The sequence below is a fragment of the Ylistrum balloti genome, unplaced genomic scaffold, assembly GCF_031769215.1.
Source record: "Ylistrum balloti isolate Yb309-2 unplaced genomic scaffold, AGI_CSIRO_Ybal_v1 Utg370344, whole genome shotgun sequence".
Classification (NCBI taxonomy): Eukaryota; Metazoa; Mollusca; class Bivalvia; order Pectinida; family Pectinidae; genus Ylistrum; species Ylistrum balloti.
The window spans coordinates 202,871-225,459 of NW_026782247.1; the positions used below are offsets into that span (position 1 = coordinate 202,871).

Sequence of the window (22,589 nt, forward strand, 5' to 3'; positions counted from 1 at the left end):
AATATGATTTGAAAATACAGTTTTTACTCTGTTTTACCTTCAACCAGAATTTAAAAAGAGGTTAAGGGCTAGCCATAAAGACGGTCAGACGTCTTAACCATTCGATCACCGTGCCCTTTCATGGTTTACCGGAAACGCAGCATATTCAAAAGATGGCGCCTCATCCCGAAGTTTTCCGAGGAAAGCTCTATCTCACACGGGGTAAGGAAGATACTCCGAAGGTGCGTTGACATTAGATTACGTGAACTCACAGTTGTGTCACGTGATTAGTTTACCATATTACAAATTGATGACGTCATTCATAATGTTGCGATGAACACTGTTCAACATAACATTTAATATGTAACGGTCTTATTTGTAAGTTTATGATCAAAGTTATACGACATTCATCTGTTCAGTTAAAGAGATGGGATGATCAGTATCTGCTAACCTCATGCCGCCCACTGAAATTCGAGATTAGATATTTCTATCTACATTACAGGCCCCCATCAAGATTCTATCTTATTTATCTTTGGTAACATCGCTCTGAATATTATATCATTAAGTTATGATTTAATGTAAAGGTTTCATGTTTGTTTGTCGTTTAGCTACGTGCTGCTGCATTTAAGATTAAACTTTGTCCGTGATGCTGAAACCGCATTGTAAAGCCATTGGAGCGTTGACAGAAAATGCATACATAAAATCTTATAATTTGCCGGCTTTATTCTGTCGTTAACGAAATTTTTACATAATATCAACAAGTGTAGGATTTCATATATACAACGCCATCTGCTGCTAATTCCACATTCACTTAAATTTTGTGATACGTTTCTGTTAACATCCAAGATTGCCGAAAATTGTGAGGATGAACGTCTCAGAAAACAGGTAATAATTTCTATTTTATTTTCATTTAAAGCGTAAATTGTTTCTTTGCTAATTTCATAAAGTTAGCGATTTTTTAAAATTTTTCATTTCAAGTCCGCACTTAAGAAATATTCAATGTTTATTCTTCAATATATATGAGTTTGATTCTCTTCGAAATTATGAATAGGGAACATAATTTAAACTTCGTGAAATATATAGTCTCGTCACTAACCACGCTGAGTTTTCACCGAATACTGCAAGATCAAATGAAGAAACAACATAATTATAATCCAAGCTCAATTCAATGATGCTAGGATAAGATATGCACAAAAGAAAGATTCACACGGAGACTTATGGGAAACTATAAGGACGATAAGACCAGGTGTTCCGGAAAAAGTACGCGTCTTCTGCTTCATCGTCGACTCCTGCTAGGTAAATCGTGGTCAATACAAGTAAGTAATGTCACGTTCTCAAAATGAGAACAATGTATACAATAAAGGAACAAACAGGCAAACTAACGAGCATTAATCACGTCCAGCTTTATATCGTAACAAAAATATATTTTTCGTTGAGATTTTCATCAGCCTGCATCTTTTAAAATCTTAATCTAAAATGTTAAGAATTAAAACCAGGATGATCTTTCCAAAACTAGTTATCTTTATCAAATGCATTTTAAGTGTGTCATTTACTTGTAGTCAAACATAACAACACAAGGGTGAATATATTTATTATTACTGTAGACACTACTGATTATTCTATTTATTACATTTTCACAAGTAAAATAGCCAAATAGCTGGTATGATTAGAACAGATATAAAACGAGAAAGCTGACTAGGCTTTTTCACGGGCACTACTCAGTCATCACAACATCGCCGTACGCGACAAAATATAGACCGTTTAAGAAAAAATCATCAAAAAATTGTCAACAAAAAATAAATTTCATTTTTTATTCATTCTTTATTCAGATAGAAAATGTTACTTATTCATGACTCTAACAGACAAGGTTTGCTATAAAACGTTCAGAATTAAACCTTTGTCAAATTACTGCGCTGCAACTATGGCGACAACCTACAGCTGTCTCATTGAAATGTCTATCATGTTGGCTCCACATTTAAGAATTTCGTTTGGGGATTTGCTTTGATCTCTGATAAAGTCACTTGCGTTGCATTGTTTGATGACTTTCATAGAAATGAAAACTTACTATGGAATTGAAGTTCGTGTCACTAGTAAAAAAAATCTTAGTTTCTGGTGTTTTGTTTTTTATATCGGGCTTTATGATCTAATAAAATTGTTGGCGCCAATTATCGCCGGGGATACGGATAAGACAGGGGTCGCTTTTATCATCCACTCTTTTTTCTTTTCAATTGATAATTTATCGGTACCACTCCCATTCTTAACAAAACCGGTGTGGATCTGGCCCCTATAATTGCGCCGTTTACATACCTAATTGAGTAGAATTAAATAAATATGCATTTTTCTCTAAATTTTATAATTCTATTCAATCGATATCCCTTACAGAAAATTCTGAGTAATTCAGGTACCTTAAAGCGAAAAATGGAGAAAGGAAGTGATTTTAGATAAAAAAAAAACACCATATTTTTTCCCTTGACCAGTGTACCGTGTGTGTTGTTAGTAATTATTACCTGTTTAGTTTCTTGTTATAGGGTTTACATAATATAGCACGTGACAACTGGTACGTACCTGTATTACTTATCGTGGGATATATATTTATTTACAAAACTAAGGTACAAATACTTAAGATTTCAAAACGAAATAAATCTGATAAAAATTAATTCTTATACTTTTTCACCGAATTCTTGTACATTTCTTTCTAACATACTGTGCTGTAAGAAGAAAACTGAATTTGTAAGTGTATTAACCCTTTGTAGTTTGTATGGTTATATATACCTGTGAGTATGACAACCGTATAGTGAAGTAGGAACATGTATTAGTGTAACAGAAAGCAAGTTTTATAGAAGTCAGACTGTTTTAGACATATCCAGAAAGTAGGAATGAAATTAAATTTGTATTAAGGATGACAGAAATATCGTAATTAAATTTGTATCTCTCGAATCAGCTTAACATTCTTAAAGTTTGATAACCAGTAAGTACGCTTATTCACTAGAATACATGTAAACAGTATGACTGTGTATCTCCCAAGCGTCAATTAACCTACAAAAATTGTGCACGTATTTGAATCATCCTGTATGGTCTATGTTTAATGCTGGAATCGGAGATCTAGATAGAACTCTAGGTACCTGTTGGAATGAATTTGACACACGGACAAATCTTTGTGACAATGGAGAGCGAATTCTATATCTACCTGTGTTAGAATTCGGAATGAATTTGACACACGGACAAATCTTTGTGACAATGGAGAGCGAATTCTATATCTACCTGTGTTAGAATTCGGAATGAATTTGACACACGGACAAATCTTTGTGACAATGGAGAGCGAATTCTATATCAACCTGTGTTAGAATTCGGAATGAATTTGACACGGAAAATTCTTTGTGACAATGGAGAGCGAATTCTATATCTACCTGTGTTAGAATTCGGAATGAATTTGACACGGAAAATTCTTTGTGACAATGGAGAGCGAATTCTATATCTACCTGTGTTAGAATTCGGAATGAATTTGACACACGGACAAATCTTTGTGACAATGGAGAGCGAATTCTATATCTACCTGTGTTAGAATTCGGAATGAATTTGACACACGGACAAATCTTTGTGACAATGGAGAGCGAATTCTATATCTACCTGTGTTAGAATTCGGAATGAATTTGACACACGGAAAATTCTTTGTGACAATGGAGAGCGAATTCTATATCTACCTGTGTTAGAATTCGGAATGAATTTGACACACGGACAAATCTTTGTGACAATGGAGAGCGAATTCTATATCTACCTGTGTTAGAATTCGGAATGAATTTGACACACGGACAAATCTTTGTGACAATGGAGAGCGAATTCTATATCTACCTGTGTTAGAATTCGGAATGAATTTGACACACGGAAAATTCTTTGTGACAATGGAGAGCGAATTCTATATCTACCTGTGTTAGAATTCGGAATGAATTTGACACACGGACAAATCTTTGTGACAATGGAGAGCGAATTCTATATCTACCTGTGTTAGAATTCGGAATGAATTTGACACACGGACAAATCTTTGTGACAATGGAGAGCGAATTCTATATCTACCTGTGTTAGAATTCGGAATGAATTTGACACACGGAAAATTCTTTGTGACAATGGAGAGCGAATTCTATATCTACCTGTGTTAGAATTCGGAATGAATTTGACACACGGACAAATCTTTGTGACAATGGAGAGCGAATTCTATATCTACCTGTGTTAGAATTCGGAATGAATTTGACACACGGACAAATCTTTGTGACAATGGAGAGCGAATTCTATATCTACCTGTGTTAGAATTCGGAATGAATTTGACACACGGAAAATTCTTTGTGACAATGGAGAGCGAATTCTATATCTACCTGTGTTAGAATTCGGAATGAATTTGACACACGGACAAATCTTTGTGACAATGGAGAGCGAATTCTATATCTACCTGTGTTAGAATTCGGAATGAATTTGACACACGGACAAATCTTTGTGACAATGGAGAGCGAATTCTATATCAACCTGTGTTAGAATTCGGAATGAATTTGACACACGGACAAATCTTTGTGACAATGGAGAGCGAATTCTATATCTACCTGTGTTAGAATTCGGAATGAATTTGACACACGGACAAATCTTTGTGGCAAAGGTTTGCGAAATCTAGACCTACCTGTGTTAGAATTTGGTGGCTATATATATACATTGTTTCTTGGCTGCAAACGAATTCCATTGTCCATACTTGCTACAAACCCATCACCTGACAGGCCAACGTTTTGTTCAGTCAGATCCTGTAGGTTATATATCGTAGGTAAATTGTCCGAATAGGGACATATAACGTATCACTACATATTGCTCCAGCATCATGTTTAATGCCTTAAGCTTAGTTACTGCATCTTCCATCTAGATTTTCGATCAATTTTTAATTTCACTCGGTTGCCTCCTACGTTTTAAAATTTATGCCTATAGCACAACTGACGAGTCGTCGAAGGACGAAAAAACTGTATGATGCAGTTTTAATTAACTTGCTGGCTCTACGGCGTCTGATTCTTAATTCGTATTGCTTATGTCTTTTATAAAGTCTTACACATAATTGGAGTGTTGCGCTAGTTGAGATATCCTAACAACAGACGTTCCACAATTTTAATCAACCAGTATCTTTTTTTCAGTGGTAAATGTAGCAGACAGATGTCTCTCTTGGTTGTATCTGTAAGCACAGAAATCTATATTTCTTAGTGAATAAATGTTGGTTAAATGAATCATTAATAGATGGAGCTGTTTATCATATATCTGTAACTGCAATCTGCTCTGTACATGTGATATATCTATTTCCATAAATCCGGTAATTCCCACGGGTCAATTTTTTTGCGGTTTTCCTTGAAAATGACCATAATATCTGTTAACAATTAAAGATTTCGTCTTCCGGATTTAAAAGACATCCTTTTTTCATTATTTCAGGAATTAAATTTTCGCGGTCACTTTCACGTGCCACGAAATTGAGATGATATTTGTCCATATTAACATAAATGTACCAGAATATAAACACAGAAGGACGCCTGCACATGTGTGTTTATAATATCAGAATATAAACACAGAAGGACGCCTGCACATGTGTGTTTATAATATCAAAATATAAACACAGAAGGACGCCTGCACACGTGTGTTTATAATATCAGAATATAAACACATGATGATGTCTGTACAATGTGTTTATAATGTCAGAATATAAATACTGGAGGATGCCTGAACAGTTTGTTTATCATATCAGAATATAAACACATGAGGACACCTGCACATGTGTGTTTATAATATCAGAATATAAACACAGGAGGATGCCTGAACAGTTTGTTTATAATACCAGAATATAAATACTGGAGGATGCCTGCACATGTGTGTTTATAATATCAGAATATAAACACAGAAGGACGCCTGCACACGTGTGTTTATAATATCAGAATATAAACACATGATGATGTCTGTACAATGTGTTTATAATGTCAGAATATAAATACTGGAGGATGCCTGAACAGTTTGTTTATAATACCAGAATATAAATACTGGAGGATGCCTGCACATGTGTGTTTATAATATCAGAATATAAACACATGAGGATGCCTGAACAGTTTGTTTATAATACCAGAATATAAATACTGGAGGATGCCTGCACATGTGTGTTTATAATATCAGAATATAAACACATGAGGATGCCTGAACAGTTTGTTTATAATACCAGAATATAAACACAGGAGGATGCCTGAACTGAAATATATTTATTTAAATGTTCATTGAAAATATTATATGAACAGATCAAAAATATATAAATGTCTTAATCTATTATAAAGAAAATATTTTGAGGGTGTAGTAATGATTCCATTTGCATAATTCCGTACAAAGGTAATTGTAATCATGCGATCTATTTCAGCAAGGACTGTACAACACTTGCTAGGAATTGCCGTAGTGAATGTACAGGGAAAAACGACAGAACTGTCGATATCGTGATTGAAGCCAACAATCCATTATCGGAAACAGCAGAAGACCCTGATAACAAAACATCCCAGCATCCTGAAAATGATCCGGATGTTCCGACATTACGTTTCGGCGTACGAGATCACCCACCGTTTGTGTTTTCTGTGATTCTAGCCATTCAGGTAGAGAAATCATCTCACCCAAGATGGGGATTTTTTGTAATTTTTTTATTAATTTTTTTTTATTCTGCGGATTTTGGTGTTAAGATCTAGTCATAATCTTATTCGAATAACCGTAAATTTGAGATTTATTGCTTTATCTTTAATGAAGTAAGTTTTGAACACGAAAAGTACATAATAGACAAATTATTGAAAATAATAATCGCAATTTCAAATAAAAAAAAAAACAATAAAAAAAATAAAAGAAAAATCATGAAAACATCATCATGATCAGGAACGCTGGCCATTAGTATCGCCGTATGTCTGGTGTATATAATTGGAAACAAACCAAATGAGAGACTGGGAAGGTATATCTGCTGTATGTCATGTTGGTTATTGTCGGTGGAGCATGACTTCGGGTATTTAGTAATACGATAGGATGACCAGATCAATCATATGTTTGTATTGATTCGAGTAATGCTAAACGCTTGTCTGACCATGATCGTTGTTTGATTAAGGTTTTGGATCCGACATTCTGGCGTGGCTTATGACCAGACATGACAAAGAGACTAATTTTGGAGCATCCTGTTGTAGATCAGGATTTGTTCTGTACATTCCTTTTATTTCGGAGACATCGGAGAGTCCAAAAATCAGACGTGCTGTATTCTCGTAAGAGGCGACTAAACTTGGACTCTGCAGAATCGGATGTTTTATTCCGTGTCTTGTCGATATGACATTGAAGAGACTAAAATCGTACAAAACTTTGGGAATGTTGATATATTTCTTTCTTTCTAATCAAGTTTTTTCTTTCTATGTCTTTTCGCCACTCTTGACTCCCGTCCTCATGTGAAACTCGCTCTTTTAAGGACACTAAACTCCTCTAAAATAAAACAAACAAATCTCCTAAAAACATTGTTATGTATTTGAAATGACATTCCAACGTGAATGAATGAGATGCTATCCCTGTATGAGGGCAAATATGATTGGTCTTTTTTCCTTCAGACTAATAAAGCAACATTACTTTTACTAACTTTATTCTCTCATACACAGCGACAGTACAATTGTTTACTTGTTTATATCTACAGAATGTGATGTTGTCATTTTCGTCAAATTTGCTCATGAGCGTCACAATCGCAGACCTCGCATGCGCAGACAGAAACGACCCAATAAGAGCCAAGCTTTTCAGTACGTCCGTGTTTATGGTAGGACTAACTACGATTGCGCAGAGTGCTTTTGGAATAAGGTAGGTTTAAATACGAAACTAATTCGCAGTCTGTTTCTTATATCTTAATAGTTATTAATACATTACTTATACTTAATACTATTTTTCAGATTACCGATATTTCAAGGCGTTTCCGATTCTTTTTATGGACCCTTGCTGGCAATGCGATCAGCAGGAGTGTTGTCATGTGACAGTTCCAGCGACGTAGAATCGGGTATGTGACGTGACTCAAAATGTGTATATAATGAATCCAAGCTTTCCTTATAACAAATTATAGTAAAAAAATTAAGTAACAAGCAAATTTATCCTGGTCCTGATGGTCCTACTAAGATGGATTCCTCCTGGTCCTGGTTGTCCTACTAAGATGGATTCCTCCTGGTCCTGATTGTCCTACTTAGATGGATTCCTCCTGGTCCTTGTGGTCCTACTAAGATGGATTCCTCCTGGTCCTGGTTGTCCTACTAAGATGGATTCCTCCTGGTCCTGATTGTCCTACTAAGATGGATTCCTCCTGGTCCTGGTTGTCCTACTAAGATGGATTCCTCCCGGTCCTGGTTGTCCTACTAAGATGGATTCCTCCTGGTCCTGATTGTCCTACTAAGATGGATTCCTCCTGGTCCTTGTGGTCCTACTAAGATGGATTCCTCCTGGTCCTGATTGTCCTACTAAGATGGATTCCTCCTGGTCCTTGTGGTCCTACTAAGATGGATTCCTCCTGGTCCTGGTTGTCCTACTAAGATGAACATAGACATAACCACCAGTTACAACAATTTTATATTTTTCCTGCTTTTTCACAGATCAATCATTGTACAAACCTCTCATGGTTGCATTATCTCACAAATATATCCCAGAGCCAACACCTCAGGTACACTCCAGAGTCACATCATGTAGACATCCCACAGTCACATCCTGTAGACATCCCAGAGTCACATCCTGTAGACATCCCAGAGTCACATCCTGTAGACATTACAGAGTCACATCATGTAGACATCCCACAGAGCCAAACCTGTAGACATCCCATTGTCACATCCTGTAGACATCCCACAGTCACATCCTGTAAACATCACATTGTCACATCATGTAGACATCCACCAGTCACATCCTGTAGACATCACATTGTCACATCATGTAGACATCCACCAGTCACATCCTGTAGTTATCCCATTGTCACATCCTGTAGACATCCCCCAGTCACATCTTGTAGACATCCCATTGTCACTTCTTGTAGACATCCCATTGTCTCATCGTGTAGACACCCCACAGAGCCAAAGTCCTGTATACACCCCACAGAGACAGCGTCTTACAGACATCCCTAACATACCCAGTCACATCCTGTAAACATCCCAGAGTCACATCATGTAGACATCACATGCATTCAACAGCCAATCCCTATAGACATCCCAAATACAACTCAGCGCCACATACTGTAGACATTAAAAATACATCACAGAACCTCAGTCTTACAGATCCATAATCTCAGACATTTCATAGAGCAAACATCCTGAAAACATTCCACCGTTTTGTCCTTCAGTGAAGTTTGTGAATTGATGTGTGAAAATATAGGTTAAAAACATCAAGATATATATAAATCGACACTTTATCGATTGACTCGCCCTGTCTACACTAAGCTTCAGTCCATTGACATATGAACGGTTTATGATTTCAGAAACTATGTCAACCAATTATACGGTGCATCAGAATGTTACCATGGAAACTGAACAAGAAATGGTTTATTATCGGGTTACTCAGGTACAGTAATTTCAGATGAATTATGAATCTTAACTTAGCCTAGTCTGTTCATGAACCTAGTGAACAAAAATTGAAACAAGCAAATTGCAGTTTTACATTATTGGTTTGATCAATGGTTTGTCACTAGGCAACCCTCGTCTTGGTCTAAGCTGCATACCGTATAGCCGATCCTTTTTGTAGGTATCTTATTTTCGCTTTTCATTTTGACAGTTTTAAATGAAAATCACGAAAACTTTGACCCATGTAAATTACCAGCTATACTGTAATTCATTATCATCAACTACATGTACCGTGTCTTTAACACCATCATAGTCCAATGTATACTTCATAATGTATGTAGAATATTTCCACATTTGTCCTAACATTTCTGAGATGTTTCTATCTTTAAACCTGTCGTGTATTTATCATGTTACGCAGTAGTTGTGTTTTTTTTCGTGGTTTTATTATTTTTTCCATACGTAAATTCATGGGTAAAATAATACCCACGAAATCCATTTTTTGATGATTTGATATTTAACTGGTTATCTATTTTGTGGGCAGATGAATTAGCGGATTACTGTAACTTAAGACATGAACAGAAATAAACTTCCCACGAAAACTAATGAATTTACTGTATTTTTTTTTCTAAAATTCAGCTCCAAGGAAGCTTAATGGCTGCCGGTCTTGTAACGGAAGTGTTCTTAGGAGGAACTGGCCTTCTGGGATACCTGGTGAACCTTGTGGGCCCCATTACAGTCTGTGTGACGATTTCCTCGATAGCACTGTCCCTATACCCAATCCCTTTGCGATACTCTACTGCATTCCTTCCGGTTGCTCTTTGGTGAGTCACGTGACGTCATCAGTTTTGTTACTCGTTGTATTTTTATCACAGACATTGGCCTACATAATATATTATCTTATGATTATTTAATATAACTTATTTTATGTATTATCACATACATATCGGGGCTTATATTTACTCATATATAATTTACAGTGGTGTAATCATGATGATTTTGTGTATCATGTATCTCACACGAATCAAAGTCTCGGTACCCACAATGCAATGCGACAGGAAGAAGGCCAACAATCGACCAAAGTCGTCCAAAACAACGAAAATGCCAATTTTTCAGACATTGTCGGTAAGTTCACCACTTATAAGAAAGCATACTATCTGAAATCACTAAGATGTTATGGCCCTTTTCTCTTATCGTGTTGTTGTAGCAGATCATTAGTACATCTTTCAATTGTTTGGACGGTCACCATTCAGGAATCACTTAATACCGTAGGGCGTTCGCCGACTGCTTTTTTTGCCACTAGGTGGCGTTTGTGTTGTAGTCGGTATAATCCGGGGTGACTGAAGAGTTTTGTTGCCGTCGCTTCAATGGCATGAGTAAAAAGCTAGGCTTATGTCATCCTTCATACCTTATATAGAATAGTAAACATATTGTATGTCTGTTTCCGAATGGACGTGAAAATCCTACCGGCAAATAGATTACTTTTGATGGGGATTTTTCTAGTCAAACTTTGCTAGCCCACTTATCCTATCCTTACGCTTACCATCATGCATTCCCCTTTTTTAACAGGAATGTTCATTAGACACTGTATATATTCATAACGTAAATAAGGTCATCTTTATATGTGTGTTTTAAAGCAGACATCTTTGTTTTCTGTACATCATAGTTTTAATATATCCAGGTGGAAAACATCTACGTGTATTTAGGTGTCTGATCCATGTTTGATCTGTAGAAGTTTTTTTCCTATGTCCTATCTCCGAAGTAAGTTCCATGTATAAAAAATATCATTTCTGCATATTAGTATGGACATGGGTAAAAAAGAATTTCTCTATGTCCGTATCAAAAATATAAAAAGTATAAAAGTTTCAACCAGGGGAGATAAATCCTCACCTTTTTTTTTATTAGTTCTTCCTCGTTTTATGAAGTTTCCTTTTTGAAAATGTGGATATTTATATGATGTGTTTATCACACTGTATCCTGCATGGAAGCAGTAATATAGGATTGTTCAGTCACGATGGAGAGGTGGCGTCAAATCTCACGTCACGTTAGTCTTGAGTTTCAACCAGGCGAGATAAGTTTCCCAGTCTTATTGGAATAGATTGAGAGATATTGAATGGTACAGTAACGGTAAATATTATCCATGTAAAGTAATGCTATGCTCTTAACCTAGACTCGTAACGTGCCTTTCACCACGGCAAGGTTCCCGCCATTTTTACTCATCTCATGGTATTTCTGACTATTTGATTAATTAATTAATTATTGATAATTACCATGAAATATTCACTAACATAGATCATTCATAACTCGCACAACATTCCTCTGAATAAGATAAGCTTTCTTTCTACGAATATCTGGGCTAAGATCTGTCATTTCCACCTTATGTCGCTAAACGTTCCATTCTTCCATACCGTTGTACCAGCTAGAACGCTAAAACCTCGAAGTAACACGAAGGGCCATAACCCCATTTGAACCCAATACATTTTTTATATATATTTTACACAATAATTATACCAATAATAAAACATATATATACAGAGATCAGTGCGTGCTTTTTTTCCAGTTACCGAATATAGACAACAATATTTTCGGCACATAGATGAATTTCTCTTTCGTTCGATGTTTTTTTTTAAATACATGCCTTCCATTTAAATTTTGACGTCATCGATTTGATCAGATTTCCATCACAGTGATGTTTACGTGGGCGCTGTGTTGGGTACTGACTTTGTCCGGAGCTCTACCAGATGACCCCAGTGACCCCGCCTATCGTGCCCGGACAGACACACGTGGAAATATAATATCTTTGTCACCATGGTTCTACTTTCCATATCCAGGTAAATAATTCACATTAAGACAGGTATATATACTTAGATTGTATAATCAACACACAACTGAACAGTGCCTTTTGATACGACTTTATAATTAGATGCAGAGATGCATACCGTCTAACCTTTAAACCAAGCAGGCGCGAAAAAGTCAATGTTAAAATAAAATCTATATGATAAAAATGATAGCATAAATAAAGTAATTTCTAATATCAAACGTAAAGAAATATTTCAATTTAATGTGAATAAGTAATATGTATATAGTAAGTAATATGTATATAATAAGTAATATGTATATAGTAAGTAATATGTATATAAATTAAAATCATGTTTATACATGAGGCACGTTCATGCTTTTTAGGCTAAACGTACTCTGTACGTACAGTCTGTTGAAACGGCCTTTTAGACAAAATTTACCGATCCTGGCCTTCTCATTGGCTGAAATATCGAAAAGAGTTAGAGTCCTCTAGCGGCAATTTTCTGCGTAAATGACGCCGCGATATTTCAAATCGCTATTTTAAAAGCATCCACAATAAGTTTATTTTTTTAATAACAATACGATTACTATATATTTAAAAAAAGAAGCACAGTGTGGTTGAACTAATGATAAATTTTGAACAATATAATTTACGGAATTTGCTCACGGACATCCCCGACCTGTACTGTTGAAGAAGATCGAGCTGACGTGATTCTTATCGCCTGCTGTGAATATTCCTAGAAAACAACCATATTATCCGTAAGCAGAGATACGTCTCTGCCGTAAGTAACCAAAAAAATGGTTTCTTGTATCTTCAAAGTTTATTGTAACTGCGTGACTTGATTTACAGTGTATTTACTGTATGGCGGCTTATGAATCCTTCTCGACATGAGACTCTGAACACTGTACGTGCGGGTTGGCGCCATGATAAGAAGCTTGTCTGGGGGCTTGGTTTGAATTATTAACTAACAGCACTTATAACAAACAAAACTTACAAACAGAATTCAATTTTGCTTTAATCCTTGTCGTTGTGGCAAGATCGTCTTAATATATAACATCATTTTACCTCATTAGACGTCCCACGCGCATAACCGCCGATATGACACTTTTTCAGGTTTTTCACACCCACCGCCATGACTCTTTTTCAAGTTTTTGTAGATAAAAAGTTTGCGCTTCGTAGGCAAGGTACAATTGGTGTTCATGATTTATGAATGATATATTTTTGATACTGTACTGATCATGATGCTGACTTTGTTATAACTTATATTTTTTGTCTTCTAGTTTTATTGATGACGGTTGATTGTGCTGATTTCTCAATGTTTGTTAATGTGTATCAAAGTTCCTTGAAATGAAAATATTCCTTCAAACAAAACAAAACAAAAAACCAAAATATTCATATTTATAATTATCAATTAACTAGAAAGAAATATTTCCATAAATATTAAAAAATTAACATTAATAATAACTTCAAAGAAGAAACTTATTTACAGCACTAAAAGTTCAATTTAACACTTCACACAGCAGCATCTACATAATGTATACTGATATGCACTAAAGTCCATCATGTCATATAACTTCAAAGAAGAAACTTATGGGTGGTTGTGTTGATGTCGTCCGACTCCTACTATGATGTTGTTGCGGGTATTTACACTGCTCTAAGTTTTTATTAGACAGGAACTTAATAGTTTGCCTTGTACGTACACATAATTGTCATGATCAACAGTTTAAGGTATCAGAAATTTTCAAAAAAATAGCATTGGGGTTTATTACAAATAGCAATTTACCGTTGTGGTATAAAATTCCATATATGGAATGCTTACTCATTTACGAGTGTCTTGTTATGATGACGTCATTTGCAGGTCAATTCGGTCCAATCCGTTTTAACACAGCCATCTTCCTAGGGTTTATCAGTTCATATCTGTCTTCCAATATCGAGTCCATCGGGGATTACATGATTATCTCCAAGCATACGGGAACATATCCTCCACCCATGCACGCCATCAACCGTGGAATACTGACAGAAGGAATCCTGGGAGTAGTGGCGGGGGCCCTGGGGGCCGGGCATGCTACTACGTCATACAGTTCAAACGCTGTTCTCATCAAACTTACACAGGTAATGCAAATGTTGTATTCTACGTATAAAATTCTTTGCACGGATTTAGCGCACTGGTATGAATAACAGAATAGAAACAAAATTACAGAAAATAGTACCTAAAAAAAACACAATGTTTGACTTCAAACCCCATTCAATCGATTGACAGCCTAAATCGCCAATATTAGTACCAAATATTACTATTTCTTCCAAATAACTGAATCGATCTTTTAACAGGACATCAACGCTACATTAAATAATATCCAAGATGGCCGCCAGTACATCTGCATACCATCGATATCCTCAAAGAATTTAAAACATTTCTTCAACATATCAGAAGTTCGTTACCACAGCAACTGCTAAGCCATATTGGCTATATTTGTAACTGCCAAATGTTTACAGTGATTGAACAATCTTCTTGATGACCGTCAGCGGTCTGTTTGGATTTCTCCGGGATACAACATCTTGATCCTGTTACCACTGTTTCGCTTTGATTACAGAGGGAATATTCTTGTAAGTTTAGCAATATAGTTAATATTAGAAGTAAATATCTATAAAATTTTGATCATGATCTGATGCCGACTGTCAATGGCCACTCTAAATTTTGAGATAAACCCGTTACAAAACAGCGTGACACTACCAACTTATCAGCTTAATAAAAATCCAAACTCAAATTCAATAAAACTAGGACAAAATATGAACACTATGATGATTTATACGGATACTTGTGAAAAAGTACAAGGATAATATTACCAGCTGTTCCGAAAGAGTAAGCGTCTTCTGCTTCATCGACGACATTCACCATGTAAACCATGGTCGGTCCAAATAAGTCATGACGACCGTAACTATGCTCTTCATCAAGCTACATCTTTTAAATGTTTTTTTTTTTTTTTTTTGTCATTGCTTTTATAGTTTTCTAGTCGTAAAGTTCCATTCATTTGTCATACACATAGAATAGCAAATAGATAAGTAAAAGAAAGACAAGAAAATCTCCATAAGCGGTAGAACCAATAACAGTTATAAATGGACGCACCAAAAGTTGTGTGTCATTTACCGAACATTCTTGTTGTTTATCCTATCACCTAGGTAGCTAGTCGGAGCGTCATGGTGATTGCTGGCTTTATTTGTATGGTTTTTGGGGTGATCGGCAAACTTGGAGCGGTAATGGCATCAGTTCCGGATCCGGTTATAGGGGGCGTGTCCTTAGTAAACTTTGGTTTACTATTGTCAATTGGACTTTCATTACTACAGAAAGTAAACCTGTCATCTACTCGGAATCTTGCTGTACTGGGCACGTCATTGTACATAGGCTTAGTCACTTCCGAATGGTTAAAAATCAACAGAAACTTCATTAATACAGGTGAATGGATTGTTAATTGGCATATGACGTCATATGGAACTTAGAAATGCTTAAATAACGAGATTCCAAGGGATATATTACTTTAGCATTATTTAATCCTCTATGATACAAGCATTTCCATTGGCCAATTTTTCCTGTTATCATCCACTAACTGAGAAAAACCGATGTCACGTTTGATTGGTCAAGACGGCAGTGTAAGAAATAATGAAGAATACTGCAATTTAATAAAAAAAATATTTTATTTTTCAACGTTTTAAGCCATAACACAAAACTCGGTGTGCACTCATGCCATCAACTGGTTAACGTGCCATTGAACAAATTTCTAAATCATTTGAATCTTTTTGATCATGTCGTCCTCTGTTTTACAGGTAACGCATCCCTAGACCAGGTGCTAAAACTGGTCCTAGGAACTCAGATGTTTGTAGCCGGACTAACCTCTATCATTCTGGATAATACTGTGAAAGGTAAGTCATTATTGCTAGTATTATCTATAACATCCCGTGCAGTCATGGTTGAGAATTATCACTGTCGTTCTTCACTGCTTGTCGTTTGAAGCGTCGGGGGAAGAAGAATCACGGGTAATTTCTGATGCCTTTCTACATTGGTGAAGAAACCACCTGTAGTGATAAGCTGTTAACAGCTGTAGGTGATGATTAAATGTGGGGACCTTGGTGAATTAAGAATTTTCGGCTAGTTCTGACCGAAGGACAAAAAACTGCCTCTTATCGTAAAAAAATGAAGAATTTAGAATCAATTTTTTTTCTGCAAATTCTGACCGAAGGGAAAGTTAAAAGAAAACTGTCTCTTAACTTAAAACAATTTTTGTCCATATTGCCTTGTCTATTACTGCAATGCAATATCGACGCTTGCAAGGTTTATCGGCCCACGGACAGCAAGGTGTATCCTTGAATGCAGCAGGCCCAAAGAAACTGGAGTAAAATGTCTTTCCTAAAGACACAATGACTGCATCAATCTGCACTGTGGTTACGCCTTCCTTCAGTCACGCCCAAGGAAGAGCCCGGATCACTGACCTAGGATCTGCACTCGGGGTTAAGCTTTTCTTTAGTCACGCCCCAGGAAGGGTCCGGATCACTGACCTAGGATATGCACTCGGGGTTACTCCTTCCTTTAGTCACGCCCCAGGAAGGGCCCGGATCACTGACCTAGGATCTGCACACGGGGTTACACCTTCCTTTAGTCATGCCCTGGATAGGGTCCGGATCACTGAACTAGGATCTGCAATCGGGGTTACGCCTTCCTTTAGTTTCGCCCAAGGAAGGGCCCGGATCACTGACCTAGGATCTGGACTCAGGGTTACGCCTTCCTTTAGCCACGCCCCGGAAAGGGCCCGGATCACTGACCTAGGATCTGCACTCGGGGTTACGCCTTCCTTTAGTCACGCCCCAGGAAGGGCCCGGATCACTGACCTAGGATCTGCACACGGGGTTACACCTTCCTTTAGTCATGCCCTGGATAGGGTCCGGATCACTGACCTAGGATCTGCAATCGGGGTTACGCCTTCCTTTAGTTTCGCCCAAGGAAGGGCCCGGATCACTGACCTAGGATCTGGACTCAGGGTTACGCCTTCCTTTAGCCACGCCCCGGAAAGGGCCCGGATCACTGACCTAGGATCTGCACTCGGGGTTACGCCTTCCTTTAGTCACGCCCCAGGAAGGGCCCGGATCACTGACCTAGGATCTGCACTCAGGGTTACATTTATCTGATTTAGACCCTTTCGTATTATCGAATGCCGTGTATAACAGGGATAGTCATTACACGATATTTTCTGGCATCTACAAAATTTTCTACAGGAAATGGGCAACATGAAAATCATTTGAGTATTGTCGCTATAAATATTGATATTATAATAATACAAAAAATATACTGCTTCTTTGCAACTTGTAAAATTTTCTTTAAAAAAATTGATATACTTATGAAATAACCTATGATTCAATAAACAGATAAAACAGAACAAGCGAGACTACTTAAAATAGTTTTCTGTACACAAGCATTTTTCATCAATGATACCGATAGAATCTACTCTCTATCTTATACTTAACACAGACGAAAAGGGACAACGTAACATTTCACTACTTTAAAGCTGTGGTAAATAAAATAATGTAAATCAGGTAGGTAAAGCGGTATTTAATGACTGTAGCCAGTTCGTATGCTAATCCTCTTGCAAATGATGCTAAATATAAACACATGAATATTGTTCTGTTTTAATGACAGAATAATACCTATAAATTAACATTTGTTTCTTGAAATCAATATTCTAATCACCATGGTAACTAGTGACAAATTTATATGTGTGGATATTTTAAAGCAGGAGAAACGTTACCAAAACAGACTGTCCAATATTAGTGCTCTTCAAATGAGATAATAATTTCCCTTATAGGACTAAAGTGGGTTTTTTGTCAACTAGTATGTAGGTCAGGAAAACGTATGAAGCATGCATATTTCTGATTCAGCTATCTTTTTTTTCAATATACATGTAGATGTTGTATTGACACAGGTGAAGGAATAATCAACCTACATAAGACACACAAGTGAAAGTATCTGTCAACACAAATACTTAGAATTAGATCTAAATAATGTATTAAACTAACCCGTGCAGCTGTTCTTTGTCCTTTTAGGACTCGTCAATAACGCCAGGGCTGTAAATAGTAGACATATAGAAGTCAGTTATATATACTCATAATGTTATTTATCAGTGATAGCCCTTGATGGAGACAATAAATTATTTGAACCCGATAGAAAAGTATTGACCACATCAGAGTTAATAATTTGTAAATAATGAACTTTTTTCCTTCGACAATTATTGTGAGATTTATATGCGTGGAAAACGATTTGGACATTAAATTGTCATACCTTTGTCCTGAAGACTTACCTATGAGCAAAAGATATTGTGTCCGACGACTGCCGGATCCTTTCTCTTCTATCAAATTACTGAACATTTGTGTCCGTGCTAATGTTATATATTCTCTGGATGCTCACCGTTTGAGGGGCGTTAGAGTACCGTAGTTCTACATAGATATTCAGGGGTGGTTAAATGTTGGTCCCCAAAAGTCGGGAATTCATTAAGTGTAAGATAGTTAGATATTCAGGAGAGGTTAAATGTTGGTCCCCAACAGTCGGGAATTTATTTTTTGTAATGACTGGTTCATCCGTTGTCAGTATAATATGACCACGTGATGCCCTGCTTCAGGCCTTCGGCAGTACACTTCAGTGTGATAGCACTTTACAGACGGTTTCGGTTTCACTCTTCCACAAGGAGGCTTACACTAACATATCGTAGACTCTCAAACACTCACCTATCATATAAAGGATGCCGTCCTGAATTGACCACAGTTGCTAAACGTTAAACAATGTAGAACAGCTCCGTCTCCTACGATATGGACATTGAAGAGGTCACAGTTAATTTGCTGAACTCACTGTAATACACATTATCTTAATAGTTGCTTTTTCCTTTTCTGTTCCATCTCGCTCTCTCCCTCCCCCCTCCCTCTCTCTGTCTCTCTCTCTGTCTCTCTCTCTCTCTCTGTCTCTCTCACACACACACACACACACACACACACACACACATCATCAAATAAATAAGTTGGTCATATTCATTTCCATTTTTGCAAACAGTTCATTCACCATTGTCTGATATTCGTTTCAATCAGTCGTTAAATTTGAAAATCTCAGTTTTTATCCGGAGTTGTCCTTCCTGTCAATAGTACATCTATCAATATAACCCTGAAGGTAAGAAGTAAACATTCTACCCACTATCCCTATTTTGCCACAGTAAGAAGTAAACATTCTACCCGCTATCCCTATTGTATTACAGTAAGAAGTGACTATTTGTGGGATCTTATTTTAGAAAACCGCTCTTTATTAATGTCTCCCATGATACTGTCTCACCTTTCATCTTTCATTGAGCGTTCTCTGGACGAGACACGCCGGCTTCTGTAGCAATGGTTGGTTATTTTTCCCTGTTTAACGTTGGTTTACCCGTTGGCATTATAATGGTGTTACCTAGTGCGGTGCTCTGATCGGTGTTAACGGCACTCTATTTCAAAGAGGTTTGTTTTACAAGAAGTTTATAAAATGACACCTCTCCCCCCTCCCCCCCCCACCCCCGAAAACCCATGCACTCGCTTTTCATACACAAGGAGACTATTAATAGCTGTATTTTACAAGCAATGTGGAATTAAACCAAATCAAAGTTAACAGATATAAACATATTATTGTCATAATGTCTTTTTACAATTGTAGGAACAAAAGAAGAGAGGGGAATGGGCAGATTGCCATCTTTCGAAACCGGAAGCGGAAGTAAGGTCGATACGTACCATTGGGTGTACGATGTTCCAGGGATATCGAGGTTACAGAAGAAAATCCGGATACTTCGTTATATTCCCTTTCTCCAACCTTACAGACAACTATAACAACTATAACAACTATGACAGCTATAACACCTATAACAGCTATAACAGCTATAACAGCTATAACACCTATAACAGCTATAACAACTATAACAGCTATAACACCTATAACAACTATAACACTTATAACAGCTATAACACCTATAACAGCTATAACAGCTATAACAGCTATAACACCTATAACAGCTATAACAACTATAACAGCTATAACACCTATAACAACTATAACACTTATAACAGCTATAACACCTATAACAGCTATAACAGCTATAACACCTATAACAGCTATAACACCTATAACAGCTATAACACCTATAACAACTATAACAACTATAACAGCTATAACACCTATAACAACTATAACACTTATAACAGCTATAACACCTATAACAGCTATAACAGCTATAACACCTATAACAGCTATAACACCTATAACACCTATAACACCTATAACAGCTATTACAACTATAACAACTATAACAGCTATAACAGCTATAACAGCTATAACACCTATAACAGCTATAACAGTTATAACAATCCTAACAGCTATAACAACTATAACAACTATAACACCTATAACAGATATAACACCTATAACAACTATAACACCTATAACAGCTATAACACCTATAACAGCTATAACAGCTATAACAGCTATAACACCTATAACAACTATAACACCTATAACAGCTATAACAGCTATAACACCTATAACAGCTATAACACCTATAACAACTATAACAGCTATAACAGTTATAACACCTATAACAGCTATAACAGCTATAACAGATATAACACCTATAACACCTATAACAGCTATAACACCTATAACACCTATAACACCTATAACAGCTATAACAGCTATAAAAGCTATAACACCTATAACAGCTATAACAGCTATGACACCTATAACAGCTATAACACCTATAACAACTATAACAGCTATAACATTATAACACCTATAACAGCTATAACAGCTATAACACCTATAACAGCTATAACACCTATAACAACTCTAACAACTATAACAGCTATAACAGCTATAACAACTATAACACCTATAACACCTATAACACCTATAACAACTATAACACCTATAACAGCTATAACACCTATAACAGCTATAACACCTATAACAACTATAACAGCTATAACAGTTATAACACCTGTAACAGCTATAACAGCTATAACACCTATAACAGCTATAACACCTATAACAGCTATAACACCTATAACAACTATAACAGCTATAACAGCTATAACAGTTATAACAACTATAACAGTTATAACAGCTATAGCAACTATAACAGCTATAACAGTTATAACAACTATAACAGCCATAACAACTATAACAGCTATAACAGCTATAACACCTGTAACAACTATAACAGCTATAACAGCTATAACAGCTATAACAACTATAACACCTATAACAGCTATAACAACTATAACAACTATAACAGCTATAACAGCTATAACAGTTATAACAACTATAACAGTTATAACAGCTATAGCAACTATAACAGCTATAACAGTTATAACAACTATAACAGCCATAACAACTATAACACTTATAACAGCTATAACACCTATAACAGCTATAACAGCTATAACACCTATAACACCTATAACAGTTATAACAGCTATAACAGCTATAACACCTATAACACCTATAACACCTATAACAACTATTACAACTATAACAGATATAACAGCTAAAACAGTTATAACAGTTATAACAGCTATAACAGCTATAACACCTGTAACAACTATTACAACTATTACAACTATTACAACTATAACAACTATAACAGCTATAACAGCTATAACAACTATAACAGTTACAACAACTATAACAGTTATAACAGCTATAGCAACTATAACAGCTATAACAGTTATAACAACTATAACAGCCATAACAACTATAACAGCTATAACAGTTATAACACCTTTAACAGTTATAACAGCTATAACAACTATAACAGCTATAACAGTTATAACAAGAAAGAGACAAACCTCCCAACAGTGAATGCGCCAATAAATCAAATAAGACAACCCAGTGTGTTAGAACTATAAAAAATAGCGTAATTACCCAGAACAGTTTTTAGAGATTTTTTTAAAAACGCACTGGAATAAAAGCCGCACACGTGGTAACCGTTACGTTGATATAAAAGACAACGGAAGCCAGTTAGTGAAACATTTAATATAAGTTTACAAATTAATTATACACAGATAATCCTTTTATTTCATTGGTGTGTTTTAAAAACGTCAAATAGGAATTATCGAACTCATTTGGTTTGGAAGACTTCAAAGATTGCCTACGCACAGAAATAACATTAACGCCTGACGTT

At 36.2% G+C, this 22,589-nt stretch overlaps 1 protein-coding gene across 1 annotated transcript; it reads left to right on the forward strand.

Annotated features, from left to right (window-relative positions):
* The first annotated feature begins 152 nt into the window (after positions 1-152).
* On the forward strand, positions 153-20,241 carry LOC132553652 (solute carrier family 23 member 1-like). Its single transcript, XM_060217912.1, has 13 exons — positions 153-221; positions 2,508-2,536; positions 6,392-6,617; positions 7,679-7,836; positions 7,926-8,029; positions 9,482-9,564; positions 10,200-10,384; positions 10,541-10,685; positions 12,235-12,391; positions 14,219-14,472; positions 15,538-15,811; positions 16,180-16,275; positions 20,072-20,241. Exons 1-13 carry the CDS (start codon positions 153-155, stop codon positions 20,239-20,241), a joined length of 1,950 nt encoding a protein of 649 aa, XP_060073895.1.
* The last annotated feature ends 2,348 nt before the right edge of the window (positions 20,242-22,589 follow it).